A 19,641-nucleotide genomic window follows, 5' to 3' on the forward strand; every position below is an offset into this window, starting at 1 on the left:
TTTTGAATGGACTTCTAATGAACTGCAAAAGACCAAAAAATGTACAGTGCTCAGCATAAATTAGTTCACCCCAACAGATTTGTCAGAAAACCTTTCCTTTCAGAATCAACATTTTTTATGGGACACTATACTACAAAATACTCCCAAAAATGCAGGCTATTGATGTTCCTTTAGAGGTTTGCTGCCTGTTTTTACCGCCGGTGTGAATAAGGCCTTGAAGCGGAATTGCACCCAAAAGGGGAGGTTCTACTCCTCCTCTTCCTCCCCCCCAGCTCTGCCATATTTGGAAAATATATAGCCTTGCCATCCATCTGCAGCCTTGCCCCCATCCATCTGCAGTCCGGTCCAATGGCGTGACTGCGAGCGGAGCCGAGCAGAGCCTAGTACACAGTACACTTGGCTCTGTCTATTTCGGCAGCGCTCGTTCCCTCCGCTTCATGGTGTGCGGCTTATTTATCTGACTGTGAAGCCACAAGAAGTCACAGCCAGCTGCCCACAGTTACATGCTGGCCAGTGGCGGTGAATTTTTTTTTTTGGGAGGGGGGGCAAACAGTATGCCACCCTCCCCCCGGTTGGTCAGTAACACTAACCCCCCCATCAACAGCATGCTTCCCCTGCTCAGTCAGTGGCCTCCTGTTCTCCTGCTCTCCAAAGGTCATCACGTCAACGACGTTGGCGACTTCCGTTTCCTCCCTCCTCCTCGGCGGCCAATCGGGAGTATTCTCTTTTTGGCCAATCTGAAAACGGGTCTAACACCCACTTCTGATTGGCCAGATTGATGATCATTGTTTCAACAGCGAAAATGAATTCGCTGTTGTACCACACCTGGGTGGGATCCTATTTTGAAGCCTGCTTTAAAAAAACTAAAAAACGCCACTGTAATCCATGTACCCAGTGTCCTGAAAGGGGCCTGACGCATGAATTGGGGGTGGCTGCAGCGGCCATGGATAGATTCATGCTATGCATGAATCTATCTATTGCATATAGGGGGTGGTGTGGAGGAGCAGCCGGCCGCATAAATTACAGCACCTGGGCCCCCCTAATTGGCGGGCCGCCACTGATGCTGACACTGGGAACCTGAATACTGTTAAAGAACGGGCATACGCATAGCACTTTCATTTACCTTCAAGCCAGGGGCGGACTGACAACTCATGGGGCCCACGGGCAATAGGAGATTATGGGGCCCCTGGGCATTTGGAGATTATGGGGCCCCCAGGAAATAGATTATGGGCCAAAACAGTATACACACATACAGTATGCATACACAGTATACACACAATATAAACACACAGTATACACACACAGTATACATACACACAGAATACACACACTGAAAAGGTACTGGAGAGGCTGGGCAGCTATAATTTGGGGATTTAAAAAAAAAATATTTTTACATACTGTCCCTGGTTTTACTGAGGCTGGCAAGCCTGATGGGGCCCCCTAGTGGCATGGGGCCCTCGGGCAGTGCCCTAATGTCTGAATGGTCAGTCCGCCCCTGCTTCAAGCTAAATGACAGGCATACTGTATATAATAACTGTTTTCTCCAGTTTAGTATTCATAAAAAAAAATACAGTAATTCCCTGGGCAGAAGGGCTCATACTAGGAGAGGGAAGCGCAGCACTATGATCAAGTTGGACTACATTCCAGGGTGCTGTCATTCTCACATTGGGAGCTTTCTGACAGGTGGATAGAGCAGAGTGGTGATCTTATCTGTGTAGTGATACTTCACTGTCCCCTCAGCAGTGTTTCTTACTTGAGAACAGTAAGCTTACTACCCTGGCTTTCCCAATTGTCAAGGAAACAAGTCTCAAAATTGTCTCAAAAAATAAGAAGCCATGTTAAGATATTGAATTCATATATATGTTAAACCGAACATTCAACTTAGCTAAGATTACTGTATTAAGAAGTAAAGATATAAAGGGAACAATTTAATTAGTACTGTGCTGATTAAAAATGTCATTTTTCGAAGTCAACTTGTCGTCGCCCTATTTAAAAACTCAAGAAATAATCGTCTATTATGTGGAATAGGAAGACATGACTTCAGTTTCCAGCACAAAGAAAAAGGCAGAAAGATTAAGGAGATTGGCTCTTATTATCCAAAATAAAAAAGGAAAAGAAATTATTAAGTGGATAAAAACAACTTTTCTCTTTTAAATCCCATTACTAGATTTGCATGTCTTTTCCACTTCTATATAATTAAGGAAGATGATCAAAAGCAGCAGAAAATGATATCTGTTACACAGTCCAGCAGTTGGCCATTTCTAAAGGTTTCTGACTGCAATAAGGAGGATCTTGTCTGCAGGAGGCACTTCTGGTAATTAATCGTGGCTTCTTTTGATAACCGCAATCCCCAGAAGGGATGGAGAAGAGAATATCATATAGAAAGCAGAAGACGCTTCTGTTATCATCTCTGGTGTCACCCAGGAGATTGAATATGTCTGTTCTGCCCTCACTTCTCTGCTCTGGGATCACAAGCTAGCAACCACAAAAATGAAAAATAAAAAACTATTTCTTACTCTCAATATGTCCAGTATAACATTTCATTTCATTATAACCACGCTTGTAATGTGAGATTTGAGAATACAGTTTTTTTTTATGTAATCCTGATTTTGAAATCTTAAAAAAAATGTTTAACCACGTAAGGATTTTTTACAAGTTAAAAAAAAAAAAATTGTGCTAGAAAATTACTTAGAACCCGCTAACATTATAATTTTTTTTCTAACAGCCTAAAGAATAAAATGGCGGTCGTTGCAATACTTTATGTCACACTGTATTTAGGCAGAGGTTTTTTGGGAAAAAATACACTTTTACAGTAAAGTTAGCCCATTTTTTTTCATATTGTTAAAGATATTGTTACACTGAGTAAACTGATACCCAACATGTCACGCTTCAAAATTGTGCCCACTCGTGGAATGGTGAAAAACTTTTAGGCCTTGTACACACGACCGGTTTCCTCAACAGAATCCATCACGAAACATGGTGGCAGAGCTTTTTTGCAGAGGAAAACGGTTGTGTGTATGTTTTTCATTGAGAAAACTGTCGAGGATCTCGACGAGGAAAAAAAGCGTTCTCTTTTTCCTCGACTGGAGTCTCAATTTCCTCGTCGGGCTGGTTTTCGACGAGAAACACGTTCATGTGTATGCTTAGAAACCCGCGCATGCTCAGAATAAAGTATGAGACGGGAGCGCACCTTCGGTAAAAGGAGCATTTGTAATGGAGATAGCACATTCGTCACGCTGTAACAGACTGAAAAGTGCAAATCGTCTCTTACCAAACTTTTACTTAACACGCAGTAACATGAGATTAGCAAAGGCAGCCCCAAGGGTTGTGCCAGTGGAATCGAACTTCCCCTTTATAGTGCCGTCGTACGTCACCGCGTTTGAGAACGACGAGATTTGGTCTTGACAGTGTGTACACAAAGAAAGCTTGTCAAGTTTCTCCACAAGTCTAACAAGGAACTCGTCGAGGAAAACGACGTTTCATTTATGACGAGTTCCTCGGTCGTGTGTACGAGGCCTTACCCTTAAAAATCTCCATAGGCGACGTTTAAAAAATTCTAGCAGATTGGGACTCCCTTACCCTTCTTGTTTATATTTTCAACTGTCCCGTTGTGTTAAAGGGGTTGTAAAGGTACAATTTTTTTTCCCTATAGCTTCCTTTACCTTAGTGCAGTCCTCCTTCACTTACCTCATCCTTCCATTTTGCTTTTAAATGTCCTTATTTCTTCTGAGAAATCCTCACTTTCTGTTCTTCTGTCTGTAACTACACACAGTAATGCAAGGCTTTCTCCCTGGTGTGGAGTGTCGTCCTCGCCCCCTCACTTGGACTACAAGAGAGTCAGGACACTCACTAACACACAGCTCCTTTATCTGCAACGTAGAGAGCGCCCTGACTCTCCTGTAGTCCAAGGGAGGGGGCGAACACGACACTTCACACCAGGGGGAAAGCCTTGCATTACTGTGTGGAGTTACAGACAGAAGAACAGGAAGTGAGCATTTCTCAGAGGAAATAAGGACGTTTAAAAGCAAAATCGAAGGAGTAGGTAAGTGATGGAGGACTGCACTAAGGTAAAGGAAGCTATTTAGGAAAACAAAATTGTACCTTTACAACCCCTTTAAAGACTGATTGTTTGTTTTATCAGAGTCTTCCGTGGATACTATTTCACGTGCACTTTACACATGGACTTTTATGCTATTTATTATACACTTTATTCACATGGACTGTGATTATCTGTTGGAACACATGTTGTGCTACACTATGTAATGTATATTCAGTAGATTTGTTGCATTTTTAGTATATTCTTTTTAGCACATATTTATAGAGTAATTAGCACTACTTCAATATTTTACACAATTTTATGGGTGTTGGCAACACTACAGAAGTTGGCTGCTGTTTACACTTTTCACTTTAGCACTCTTAGGACTTTTGTTATTAATAACTATTGTTGAACACGTTGGTAGCGCATTAGTACTTTGTTTATTAAAAAATTCTACATTTTGCGTTTTTTGTGTTACAGATGAGGTCTAGGGAATTATTGCACTCACTCTACTGATCACAGCATTACCTCACATGTGTGGTTTGAACACCGTTTTCATATGCGGGCGCTGATCACGTATGCGTTCGCTTCTGCACGTGAGCCCGGCGGGACAGGGCGCGTTTACATTTTTTTATTTTTTTTTCTTATTTATTTTACCTTTTATTTTAATTTTTTACACTGTTCTTTTACAAAAAAAAAATGGTGTCACTTTTATTCCTATTACAGGGAATGTAAACATTCCCTATAATAGAAAAAAAGCATGACAGGTCCTCTTAAATATGAGATCTGGGGTCAAAAAGACCTCAGATCTCATATTTACACTAAAATGCAATAAAAGAGCCCTTTGCTTCTGTCCTGCTATGGTATGGAGACGGTGGGGGCCATCTTCCCCTCACTCTTCTCTATACCCAGCAGCAGAGAGGACCTGATCGCCTCCGCCGCTGCCGACAGCTCCGGTAAGCGGTGGAGGGCACAGGAGAGCAGCGGGAGGGGGGTCCCCTCTTCTGCCACCGATAAAGGTGATCTTGCGGTGAATCCGCCGCAGAGACCACCATTATCATAAACCGGACCGCCCACTGAAGAAGAGGATACCTGGGTTATGGCAGCTCTTCAAACAGCCAACGTATATCGGCGTGCGGCGGTCCAGAACTGGTTAATGAGGCCTTAAAGGGACATTCCAGACTAAAACAAAAGTATATGTCAATCTAACATCTTATAAGCTTTTAACATGTTATTGTAACTTTAAGGGTCATTTTTAGGCTTTTTAAATCTGCAACTTGGTGAGTGACCTGCCATGAAAGTCCAAGACCTGCCATGAATTGTGCTCCTGCATCGTCACCCTGACAAATGTAATTTTTAATGAAGACTACCCTTAGCCAATTTATCGAAACATTATATAAGGATCGTCAAGAAATGATCAGGAAACTGGCCCTGATAAACACCATGCAGCGATCCCTGGCTGGAATACATTAATGTAAAAAAGAAAGTGGCTGCAGGGGAATGCAGGAGATCAACAGCACTGAGATGCAACAAAATGAAAACAAAAGAAAGCAAGTAGATTATATATATATATATATATATATATATATATATATATATATATATATATATATATATATATATATATATATTATATATGTGTAATGCACAGTTCTTAGTAATTAAATATAATTCAGTAAGGGTTTAATCATTGAAATTAATACAGGAAACAGCCTACCAGCCCAGGGGTTCCGTTTTTTATCCAGTCATAGATGTACGGTATTTTACTAGGGTTACACGTTTTTTTCATCGGCTTGTACAAGTACAGATACTTTGCGATGTGATTTGCATCAATACAAAAAAAATTGTCTTAAATCACACTGTAAAGACGCGCATGCGATTTGAACAGGATTGGAGTGCGATTCCTGTCTGCAACACATTCGTTTTTCCCCACCGCTCCTGTATATGTGTGTGCGCCGAGAAAAGGATAAAAGTGCTATCTAGTGGGCAGTTTAAACAATGTTGGAACTCACAGTACATATCTGGTAGCAAATCAGGGCAGCTGGAGGTGCTCAAAGGGCTGGAGGAGAAGTTTCGGGAGCCAGTGGGTATAGGGCAAAAGTGATGTCAGCTTGCCTCTACATCTCCTCCAGCCCTATGAGCACCTCCAGTGGCCCTGATTTGCTACCAGATATGTATGTACTGTGAGATCTAAAATGTTTCAAATTCACCAATAGATGGCGCTTTAATACCTTCCTATACACACACATAGGAGCAGTGGGGGGAATTGCATGCAATTCAGACAGAAATCGTACAGCATTCCTGTTTAATTTGCATGTGATTTTTTGCAGTGCGATTTGCACCCATTCATTTTGTATCTACGCAAATCACACTGCAAATTATCAGTTTTGGTATCGGGAGCATTTGGGCGAGTACCGATACTTGTTCAAATGCCTTGTATCAGCACCGAGGGTATTGGTGCATTGCTATATTTTACCCTTCCACCCAAATCCCTTTGTGGCTAATATGGTGATCTGGAAACCCCTAATGCTGACCTGTTTATATTTTACGAGAGATATTCACAAGCAAATTTACTGTAAGCTACCCATATGCTGCCTCTCACACATAGAAAGCTTGGTTAAAAACTGAAGCAGGAGAAAGTATTTATTAGTAGCCTAAATTTTATAATAATGACTAGAACTTCAAAAAAGTATGTTCCTCTTTATAAAAGCCAACCTTCTGGGTTTTCCCATATATGCCTTGTCATGGGTAAATTTCTACCAGTGTCAACACATTATATACCAGCAGGGCTTTCTTTCTCAGAGTAAGGGCAGTTACTCCCCCCATTGCGAGTCACCCCTTGTCTCCAACCTCTACCGATGTCCAAGCACCATCCCTTTGTTCCACCACCTACCCACCTCCCCGTATCACTCCTTTTAGAGAAAACAGATCCAAGTATAATTTTGTGGTGCTTTGTAATTTGTATGGAATTTGTTAATAACAGGAAAACCAGTAACATAGATTTCCTGCAGCCAACAACATTAGATCCCTCCCAAGCAACAGTATAACCCACCAGCACCAGTAGACCCCTGCAACAAAACCCCCCCAGCAACAATAGATCCACCCCAGGTGCTAGAGACCCCTGCTAGTAACAACAGATCTCCCAGCAGCCAGCATTAGTAGATCCTCCAGCAGCCAGCAACAAAAGACCCCTCCCTCAACAGTAGATCCCTCCCAGTATCATAAGACCCCCCAGCAACATACGACCCCCTTCCCCAGCAACTGTAGACCCCTACGTCAATAATAGATTCACCCCCAGTGACAATTGATCCCCCAGCAACCATCATCAATGGACCCTCCAGCACACCTCAGCACAATTTACCATTGCATACATTCAATGCTGGAGTTGCTGAAACTGTCTTTCCCCACATTCCTGCTGAAAAATAAAGCCCTGTATATCAGTGATTTTCAATCAGGACGCCGAACATGAGACCCAGTTTGCCCTGGTTAAGAGAGAGATGGGGAATTTGTGGTGATGACGGACTCTGATGTGATGGGGATACTCTGGTGTGATGGAGGGGACTGTGATCGGAAGTGGGGTGTCTGATTTGAAGGGAGGCTTCTTTATTTATGAAGGTGGTTGTGTGCACCATCCCAGGCTCAAGTTTCCCATTGATTAGTAACATTTAAAGTGGTTGTTAAGCCACTCTAACCTGTATACGCTGCCTCCTATTGTAGTATACCTCTCTGTGTGATTTATAAAAATAAATGCTGCAAATATCTAATTTCACTGCCTAAATTGTGATCACGTGACTGGCCAGCTTTCTCCTTTCCTCCTCTGAGAGATGCAGTGGGCGGGGCTGAGATTCCTCTGCTGATGTCAGTCTGGAGGGGAGAAGGAGAGGAGGAGAGAGCTGTCCGGTCATGTGATCGCAATCTCGGCTCCTAAATTAGGTATTTACAGCATTTATATTTATAAATCATTCACAGAAGGGGGCACTGCAATAGGAGGCATTGCTGATGGTGTATACAGGTTAGTGTTATGAGAGCAGAAGGAGGAGGATGGTTGGCACACACACACACAGACGGAGGGTGGAGGGGAACACAGGAGCAGAGAGGAAAGCATATAGCAGGCTGCTGATGACAGAGGCACATAAACTGACCACGGTGTCAGGTCTCAGCAGCCATGATAGACCATGGTCAGTTTACAGAGGGTTAGGGAGAAACTGGCAGGATCTGCCAGGTTTTTTAGGTGTTACAGGGGGCCAAATGAGACAGGACAAGCACTGTGTCCATATAACATGCTTTAAAGGAGCAGGATCCATTTTTTTGGGGGGGGTTAACAAATGCTTTAAAGTGGTTGTACACACAAGTCAGTCCTACATCGATCCTACATTGGTCCGACATCTATCCCACTTTCATGAACAGGATACTACTTTGATCCGACTTTGTGTTAGTCTGACTTGTTCTTTGATCAATCAAAACAATCCCAGTGTGAGATAAATTCCTTTTACTGCTGCTGTAATCACATGTCGGATTCCACAAGTCGGATGGTTAGGACAAGGATCCTACTTTGATCCGACTTCAATGATATTCAATGGGCTGAAGTAGGATCAAAGTCGGACCAAAGTAGTACAGGGAGCATTTTCAAAGTCGGACCGACTTATGTCAGACCAGTTAAGACGACTCTCATAGGGAAACATTGATTTTCACACGTCATGCGACATGAGCTCCCAATGTCGGAGCGTTTGTCATACAAGTGTGAACCCAGCCTCAACCTACACGGTTTAGGAGATATTTACAATAGAGGCGATTGCTGATGTCTACGGCACAGGTGCACTTTAGAAACAGTGATAGCATAATTTCTAAAGGAGGTCAAGCCATGACTGGCAGCTCCCGCACAAATGCGCGGGAGAGACGTGATAGTGGCTCCGGCCAATCACAGCGCCGGAGCCGCGATACCTGGAAGTAACCCTAGGGAGAGTTTTTTGTGCCAGTAGCACTGATTTGTCACAGGTATATACTACTGTATAAGTATGGAGGGGTACCAACTTTAGGTTCACTTCCCATGGATCATATAAGGAATAAATATCCAGAGAATTAATACATCAAATTTTTGAAGAATTGTTGGTTTCTTTACTACATGTAGCTATTTTGTGTTATCCCAAGTGAATACATATTGATTTAACACCCCCCTGAGAGTGATTCTTTAATTGGGTCATTGTCGATGCATTTTCTAAGAACTACACATGTACACAGGTTTGCTAAAGAAAAACAATGTTTTTATTTACTACATTTAAAAGCAGGAGTTCTTTTTTTTTTCTTCTAAAATAACTTTTACAACTGGGAGACAGATGTGTGCTGTCATTTTCTCTGCATTGAAGTGTATCCAATTGTGGATAAAATGCTCTGCACTTCCAGAGTGGCAATAAAGATTCCCTATGGAAAGGGCTTTGCAAAGGCAGACTATCCATAGGGCATAATGCAATATGTAACACTTAATAAATTCCTAGCCATAAAATCTTTATAACCCTTGCAATGACATTAAATTAAATCTTTGCAGGTAATACATTTTAGAAATATCAGAAATGAAGGTAAGTCGTAAGTTATGGTCTGTGCTGCTGCCACAAATACTGTGTGTGGGAGTCAGACAAGACGGTATTAACCAGAATGGCACTGGTGGTCCAGAACTTAGGACAGAAGGCTTGGGGGTAGGGGGCTGCAGTAAGCTCTATATTGTACAAATTGTAATAAGCTTCTAATTTTTTTTCCTTCAGAAAGTGAAAATGTTCTATCATTAGGTTTTACTATAGTGATCAGATAACACAAGTGGGGAGCTTGTATATAAAGACAAAAATATTTTCCTCTTAAATTAAAGTCTGACAGTAGCTGATAAAGTAAAAAGTAATGTTTTGCATTATAACTAGTTTGATACCTGTTGAAATCGAGCTGTTTTATTCACCTCCGTCACTCCTGAATCATTATTCTCACTGACTTCCTGGTTTGCGGTGCGCATTCATTCTTGCTACATCACGGCCTAATGGGAACTACAGTTCCCATTAGGCTTAGCCTCCATGCCTGTGAGGGATAAGAGAGCATCTTCACGCAGGGCTGTAGTCATAGGGAGGGGGTGAGCACATTCTGCTTTCCACCATGCAAAACAGCTCAGATGCTGGTGGAAAGCAAGAAGAGGAGAGACAGGAAATGGCATTTTCAAACCTGGATTACTGTATTTTGGAGGTCAAAAGGAAAAACGAATGCTCTAGCTTACAGCAATCAATTGATCTAATAAAAACGAACCTTTAGTGTTCCTTTAAGGTAGCTTTATGTCTAATCATGACAAAGAGACAAACAAGGGGACTCACTGCACTATACAAGGGAGTGTTGGATTGTTAAAAAGAAGTAGAGATCTTTGTGGAAACAACAGTTAAAATGATAATATTCATTATTATTCTAATTTGTAATTATTATTTGTAAATTGTAAGTTTGTAATTGCCCATACAGTACCAATTAGAATAATCGTAAAATTCTCTTTATTCTGTGGTTTCAGATTGACGTAGATAGTTGATGTTCAGAAAATTATTTAAAGGGTTCCTACAGTGCCTTAAAAAAGTATTCATACCCCTTGAAATTTCCCACATTTTGTGATGTTACACCTAAAAACGTAAATGTATTTTATTGGGATTATATGTGATAAACCAACACAAAGTGGCACATAATTGTGAAGTGGAAGGAAAATGATAAATGTTTTTCAACATTTTTTACAAATAAATATGTGAAAAGTGTGGTGTACATTTGTATTCAGCCCCCCCGAGTCAATACTTTGTAGAAACATCTTTCGCTGCAATTACAGCTGCAAGTCTATTTGGGGATGTCTCTACCAGCTTTGCACATCTAGAGAGTGAAATGTTTGCCTATTCTTCTTTGTAAAATAGCTCAAGCTGTCAGATTGCATGGAGATTGTCTGTGAACAGCAATTTTCAAGTTTTGCCACATATTTTCAATTGGATTTAGGTCTGGACTTTGACTAAGCCATTCTAACACATGAATATGCTTTGATCTAAACCATTCCATTGTAGCTCTGACTGTATGTTTAGGATTGTTGTCCTGTTGGAAGGTGAACCTCCGCACCAGTCTCAAGTCTTTTGCAGACTCTAAGTCCCCGTACACACGAGAGGATATCCGCTGGAAACGGTCCGCCGGACCGTTTCCAGCGGATAAATCCTCTGGCGGATTTGGATCTGATGGCTGTACACACCATCAGATCGAAATCCGCGCGGAATACATCCACGGTGATGTGTCGCACCGTCGCCTTGACGATGACGCAGCGACGTGCGCGACGCTGGAAGGAAAATACTTCCACGCATGCGTCGAACCATTGCGACGCATGCGAGGGAGGGGAGCGGACGGACTGATCCGGTGAGTCTGTACAGACGACCGGATCAGTCCGCTGGACTGGATTCCAGCGGATAGATTTCTTAGCATTCTAAGAAATTTTTATCCGCTGGGAATCCGTCGGCTGGATTTTTATCCGCCGGGAAATGTCCGCTCGGACGTACACAGGACCGGATCTGTCTGCTGGAACTGATCCGCGGATCAATCCCAGCGGATAGATCCGGTCGTCTGTACGAGGCCTCATAGGTTTTCTTCTAGGACTGCCCCGTTTTTGGCTCCATTCATCTTCCCATCAACTCTGACCAGCTTCTCTGTCCATGCTGAAGAAAAGCATCCCCACAACATGGTGCTGCCACCACCATGTTTTCACATGCTCAGATTGGTGTGTATTGCTAGAGCGTTTTTAATTTCTTGGAAGGGTGCATGTGATCAGCACAGGGCCAATCACCACTGTCCAGACAGAGGGTCATGGGTCCTGCAGCCTCATAGGATAGCCAGAGGAGAATGAAAAGTCCTCCTACAAGCTTTAACCAGACACTCATATAAGTCACATGACTGCTGTCTACTGCTTATGAGAAAAGGCAGTTTTTATTTACTAAAATAATTGCATTTCCATGTTCTGTGTACTGTGGGAGAAAGAATGTAGGGAATGCAGGGTCCTGGGTTTAGTAACACTTTAAGGCAAACCATTTCAAGGCAATGTCCTTATAATAGATGGTAAAACTGAATATTGGATGCATAGTAAGCTTGCTGGGAGATGATGCTTTATAGATAAATTATTGTTGGCATTGCTGACATTCTCATCTTTTGTGTGAAGAATAATCGGAATGGCTGTCTCAATGATACTGTCATAACTATTTGTGTGCAAAGAATAGCATATATCAATACCCCACTAAAACAAATCATGGTATAGACAGGTATGGTTGAGGTTAGTCTTTTATTATTATCTGTATCATCTTAATTATTTTGCTGCTTTTCTTAGTTTTAAGTGTGCCTGCCAACAACGACTTATGCCATTATTAATGTCTAGTTAATTAGGTAGGCAGTTGTATACGCTATAGATTTAATTGTAAAGATATTGGGGCTCTATAATAGCAGTGAAAGATAACTGTAGTTTTAAAAGCACGTTAATTCTTTTAGTGTATCCAGGGATACCAAGGAACTTTGCATATGCAATATAACCTTGTAGCTCTGCCCTTTCTTTCCATTTGGTTTGGGAACTGGGATCACAGGCCCATGCTAATTTAAAACTCAGATTAAGGATATCTAATTAAAAGGACACACATGTAATATATTGCAGTTTACCAGTCCTTGCATGTGTTGGCTGAATTTTTTTTTTTAGGATTTTTCCCATGTATTCACTTGGCAATTATGCCAGTAACATGCTTCCTGTCCTAGGGTGTTGTTTACTGTACTGTATTAATGGGGGGGGGGGGGGCAGTATTGTCACCCTAGGTCGGGAAGTGTGCTAAGATTACACAGTAACTCCCCTTCTCTATTCTGCATTATAGAGAAGAAGCAAAAACAAGAAAGAAATCAGCTTCACATATAATGATTTAGGCCCAGATTCTCAAGGAGATACGACGGCATATCTCCAGATACGCCATTGTATCTCTGAGTCTGAGCCGTCGTATCTATGCACCTGATTCTTAGAATCAGTTACGCATAGATTTGTATTAGATCCGACCGGCGTAATTCTCTTACGCCGTCGGATCTTAACTGCATGTTTACGCTAGCCGCTAGGGGCGTGTATGCTGATTTACACCTAGAAATATGTAAATCAGCTAGATACGCGAATTCACGAACGTACGCCCGGCCGACGCAGTACAGATACACCGTTTACGTTAGGCTTTTCCCGGCGTAAAGTTACCCCTGCTATATGAGGCGTACATGTGGCGTACCAATGTTAAGTATGGACGTCGTTCCCGTGTCGAATTTTGAAAACTTTACGTTGTTTGCGTAAGTCGTCCGTGAATGGGGCTGGACGTAATTTACGTTCACGTCAAAGCCAATACGTCCTTGCGGCGTATTTGAAGCATTGCACACTGGGATATGTCCATGGACGGCGCATGCGCCGTTCGTTAAAAATGTCAATCACGTCAGGTCACATAACATTTACATAAGACATGCCCCCCTGTTCGACATTTAAATTAGGCGGGCTTACGCCGGCCTATTTACACTACGCCGCCGCAACTTACGGAGCAAGTGCTTTGAGAATACTGCACTTGCCCGTCTAAGTTGCGGAGGCGTAACGTAAATAGGATACGTTACGCCCGCTCAAAGATGCACCGATCTACGTGAATCTGGGCCTTAATGTTTTGAATTGCAGAATCCATACAAGATTTATAAGCTGCAATGCACGGCTGCAATAACTGGGATCACAGGCTGCAAGAACTCGGATGGCCCTAATAAATGTAACTGTGTGAAAAGAACATCTATTTCTAGACTAGGACTGAGGCCTCGTACACACGACAGAGTTTCTCGGCAGAATTCACCGAGAAACTCGGTCAAAACCCGGATTCTGCCGAGAAACTCTGTCGTCTGTACAGTTTTGGCTCGATGGAGCCGCCGAGGAACTCGACGAGAAAATAGAGAACATGTTCTCTATTTTCTCGTTGTCCGCGTTGTTCTATGGGAGAAGGCGGCCCGCCGAGCTCCTCGGCGGCTTCATCCCAAAACTCGACGAGGAACTCGACGTGCCAAGCACGTCGAGTTCCTCTGTCGTGTGTACGGGGCCTCAGAACCAAAAAGAAGCAGAAAGCCCTCTGTATTTACCTTCTGCTTTCTACAGAGGGTTGTCTGCATGTCCGAGATCACATATATAAGGAGTAGAGCTTATCTAAATCATGCAGGAGTTGCCTGCTTGCAGGAATGTTTAATCCCAACTGCATATGTTCATTGCAGCATAGAAATAATTATATATAGCTCTTGGCAGTGGAGACATTGAATCTGACACTCCTTGTCTGCAATTGCAGTGCAGACTGCAGATAAGCTGATTGTAAGCAGAGCGATGTCTAGCCTTTGATGACAGCGATTAAGGCGCATGGAAAGACATGGCAGACAGTAAGAGAATATTTTGGCAAATTTCATTGATATCACTGGATATATTAAATTCATACGTTTATGTATTGTACAAGTATATCTTTCCCTTAAATTGATAAATATATTTGAATTCTAATGCAAAGATATTACTGTTTTCTTTACATTTGTCTGTTTTATTTTAGGAAGCAGCCTGTCTAAGCAAGACTGGGCCATTCAGTGGCCAGCTACAGAGCCGGGGAAAGAAAATAGTCCGTTCACCCAAGAGACAGCCCAGTGGATTCAAACGCATCTTACACAGAGTCCCAAACTACAGTCCAAAGGCATCCAGCACTACTGCCATTTTCCTGTAGCTTATGGATCTATGTACACTAATGTAGACAGGTTGACTGTTGAAGCATATCCAGGCTCCTGCCAATCATCAGAGACTGGGCATCGCTCCTTACCACCATCACCCCGCCAACGACATTCAGCACACACTAATCCACCAAGGACACCTAACATAGTTACTACTATGACCCCTCCAGGCACTCCCCCTGTACGGCGAAGGAACAAGTTAAAGCCACCTGGCACCCCTCCACCTTCGTCACGGAAACTCATTCACCTTATACCTGGATTCACTTCGTTGCATCGAAGCAAGTCTCACGAGTTCCAAGTCGGACACCGTGTGGATGAGTCTCATACCCCCAAGTGAGTGAATATAAAATGATCTAGATCTGCGTGTCATAGGGAAAGCTACAGAGTCTATAGTATCTCATGACCTCCAGTATTGGGGAGAGCCTCTTATGCTAATGGTGATCCCAATTTAAATGGTTTATAAGAAGCATCGTTCAATACTAGTGAACTAGGTTTACTATTATACTATTTAACACAATACTGAGTATTTCAGAATTTTTTTATTAAATATAAATATGCTTTGTTGAAGGAAATGCAAATCAAGAAAATATGAAAGCTACCATTGCTGACTTCTTCCTTTAAGAATTTCAGTTGCCTGGCCCTAATCCTAGGCCCCAGTGTATTGGCCTCAGTATTTTGTGAGGCACTGGTTTGGATGCAGATGAGGAGCTCTGTTGTCACTCTTATGCCCTGTACACACGATCGGAATTTCCAATGGGATAAAATCCAATGGAATTTTCCGTCGGAATTCCGTTCAAGCTGCCTTGCATACATACTGTCAGACCAAATTCCGACCGTCCAAAACGCGGTGACGTAAAACACTACTACGAGCCGAGAAAAATTAAGTTTAATGCTTCCGAGCATGCGTCGACTTGATTCTGAGCATGCGTGTTTTTTTCTCCGTTGGAGTTCCACGCAGATGATTGAAATTTCCGATAGGATTCTTTCCATCGGAAAAAAATAAAACATGTTCTATTTCTAAACTCAGACAGAAAAAAGTCAAATGGGGCCCACACGGTCGGAATATCCGATGAAAAAATTCCGTCTGACTTTTTTCATCGGAAATTCTGATCATGTGTACAAGGCATTACTTTCAAATCTGCATGTTTTTTTTTTTTATGGAGCGGTGATAGTTCTAAAATCATAGACAGCCAGGCATCCAGTATTCATCTTAAAATGGCAGTCATTTTTCTCACTACAGGCTTCCTTTTACAAAGACTTTTTGCAAACAAAATCTTTACCAAGGCAGTTGTTTACTATGTCAAATAAATGAGGTAAGGCTTTACTTTGCAAAGAGTACCCAATCACGTGCAAGGAAAAGAGAAAAAACAGCATTTTTACTTGCACGTGATTGCTAATTGAAGTCAGCAGAGCTTCTGCTCATTTACTAAGCTCTGGAGTGCACAGTCTTTTTGCCTTTAGTAAATCAGCCCCTATGCCTCTACCTCTGGACATCAAACATACACTGGGATGGTGAAATCTCCATCACACAAATAGTGCAAAAATGTAAACATGGTTCAGGTCTTTCTTTGTTTCTGTGTAATAAATGCATGCCAATTACAGTGTGTAGCCAGCCATACCCTACAGACACATATATTTCCATTCAGAGATTCCTGGCCATGTGCAAGAAGGATGCAGAGATCCGGTCTATGTCGTTCACTAAGTCCTGCACAGTCTCACATGAGCAGCAGATAACGTTGTTTCACTGGATGGCTGTAACTGAATGTTGCATGCAAACTAGAGACCCAAATATCCCAGCAAACAGATGAGAATGTTTAAGAATTAATTACAGCAAAAATTATAAGCGGAGATGGGTGCGGGAAGCAGGACCCCACACTACAGCCTAATGCAGAAACTGCTTCCTGGATTTTTAATTTCACTTACTAATTTGCTGCTGTTTTGGACCAGATAAGTTTTTTTTATTTTCAGTAACCCTTTGGAAGCTTAGGAATAGATGCCAAAATTTGTCTTGGCATTTATCTCTTTACTGTAAGGGTACACTATTAGCTGGCACATGTCATTAAGAGTCCGTCACAAATAGAAAATGTTGAAAAAAAGCATATTTTGTAATACAAATCCATACAGCTTTATCTTGAATATACCGTATGTATAGCTCCCTCTTTACTTAAAAAAATATAGTATATTTATATACAGTGTGTAATATATATATATATCAGGGTGGATTTGATTTAAATCAACTCGATTTAAAACATCATTTTTAAAGAGCAACTATCATCTCTGTCCTGCAGCAGCTTCTCCTCTGACCTGCTGTCGTCTCACCGACAGTTCCATTCACTTTAATGGGATGGCTGGTGATGCGCCAGTGACACAACAAGGTGAGGGACGTGGCGGCAGCAGGTGAGTGGATGCCCGCTAACAGGCACTGCCGTGATGGATCTAAAATGTAAGGACTTATTCTTGCTGATAGTTACAATATTTAATATTTGCAAACAAAATACCTATTTAGAATAATAAGCTGTCAGGTTAGTAAAAAAGCGATATCAGAACTGATTCAATCATACAGTTTGTATTGTACATAGGTTTGCAAAACTTTGGTTTATTCTCATACTTACTGTGCAATTGTGTGAATGCATCAATGCAGTGCATGTTATCTCAGCTTGCAGAGCTTGAATTCATTGAATGAGTTTACCAAAAATGTAAATATTGCACAATATACAGCCTCACGCTACATAACTAAGCTCCATTCAGCTGAATAAACTAAATTATTAATAGAAAACTATCTTTAGATAGATTTTTACTCCAAAGGCATTTTATTAACCACTTGACAACTGGGCACTTAAAACCCCTTAATAACCAGACCAATTTTCAGCTTTCGGTGCTCTCACATTTTGAATGACAATTACTCAGTCATACAACATTGTACCCATATGAAATTTTTGTCATTTTTTTTCACACAAATGGAGCTTTCTTTTGGTGGTATTTAATCACTGTTGTTTTTTTTTCGCTATAAGAGCAAAAAGACTGAAAGTTCTGTAAAAAAATGAATTTTTCTTAGTTTCTGTTATAAAATTTAGCAAATTATTATTTTTTCTTCATAAATTTTGGCCAAAATTTATACTGCTACATATCTTTGGTAAAAATAAGTACAAATTGGTGGATATTAGTTGGTCTTTGTGAAAGTTAGAGAGTCCACAAGCTATGGTGCCAATATCTGAAAATTGATCACACCTGAAGTACTGACGGCCTATCTCATTTCTTGAGACCCTAACATGCCAGAAAAGTACAAATACCCCCCAAATAACCCCTTTTTGTAAAGAAGACATTCCAAGGTATTTAGAAAGAGGCATTGTGAGTTTTTTGAAGTTGTCATTTTTTCCCACAATTCTTTGCAAAATCAAGATCTGTTTTCTTTTCTTTTTTTTTTTCCACAAAATTGTCATATTAGCAGGTTATTTCTCACACACATCATATGCATACCACAAATTACACCCCAAAACACATTCTGCTATTACTCCTGAGTATGACGATACCACATGTGTGAGACTTTTACACAGCGTGGCCACATACAGAGGCCCAACATGGAGAGAGCACCTTCAGGCGTTCTGGAGCACGCAGGCCAATTCTGACATTCCTCTCCTACATGTAAAAATCATTTATTTGCTAGAAAATTACATAGAACCCCAAAACATTATGTATGTTTTTTTTAGCAAAGACCTTAGAGAATTAAATGGTGGTCATTGCAAGTTTTTATCTTGCACTGTCTTTGCTCAGCAATTTTTCTAACCCGTTTTTTACAGAAAAAAAAATTATTTGTGCTTAAAAAACCCCCAGTAAAGCTCAATCTTTTTGCATAATGTGAAAAACTAAGTTACGCCAAGTAAATAGATACCCAACATGTCACCCTTCAAAATTGCACACGCTCGTGGAATGGCGCCAAACTTCGCTACTTAAAAATCCCCATAGGCGACGCTTAGAAACTGTTAACTATGACTGCCATACATTTTTGACGTTATTCATATTTCTTCATTAAAACATTTTTATGCAGCAATTCCACTTTGTTTCTATATATATATATATGTATGTATATATATATATATATATATATATATATATATATATATATATATATATATACTGTATATATATATATATATATATATATATATATATATATACTGTATATATATATATATATATATATATATATATATATATATATATATATATATATATATATATACATCTCCACACCTCGAGAGAGAATCATTTTATCTATGTACTGGGCAAACAATATCATTTATTAATCAAAAATGTTTTTAGCACACCATCAACATTTGGAAGCAGTGGATGTTTATTTTTTTACTTTTGTATAATGGGCAGTGGATGTTTTCATGCTATAATGTGCTCACAGCAGATGTCTTGTTGTAATGTGATTTACATAGAGTAAAATGTGAAGGCAAAGTTCATAGAGTCTTAAAGCAGAACTGGAGGCAAACATTGACCTAAACTGTTTAAATATACATACTGATATACCTGCCAAAGGATATGTAATTGTGTACAACCAACTATGTGATTTACCCACCTATGTCACACTGTACAGCCAGATAGATGACACACTTATTTCCTGGTTGAGTAATTCCAATAGCTTTCATTGTCACCTCTCTACCTCCAGGTAATTCATTGGACAATGGGGTCGATCTACAAGCACATTGGGGGTTGTCCACCTTGCAAAGTGACTGTTCTCTTTGGAAAATGTACTATATGTTCACACCGCAAAGTAATGCCCCGCACACACAATCGGAATTTCCGATGGAAAAACACAGATGGACTTTTTT

General features: G+C 40.9%; 1 protein-coding gene across 2 annotated transcripts in view; it reads left to right on the top strand.

Annotated features, from left to right (window-relative positions):
* Positions 1–19,641, top strand: part of KSR2 (kinase suppressor of ras 2) — a 607,737-nt gene that overhangs the window by 216,807 nt on the left and 371,289 nt on the right. For both annotated transcript variants that reach the window (XM_040345855.1, XM_040345864.1), the window contains exon 4: positions 14,635–15,139. In XM_040345855.1, the coding sequence (XP_040201789.1) occupies positions 14,635–15,139 (505 nt within the window). The remainder of the gene's footprint in view (positions 1–14,634; positions 15,140–19,641) is intronic.

This window comes from Rana temporaria, chromosome 1, assembly GCF_905171775.1.
Source record: "Rana temporaria chromosome 1, aRanTem1.1, whole genome shotgun sequence".
In the NCBI taxonomy this organism is placed as follows: Eukaryota; Metazoa; Chordata; class Amphibia; order Anura; family Ranidae; genus Rana; species Rana temporaria.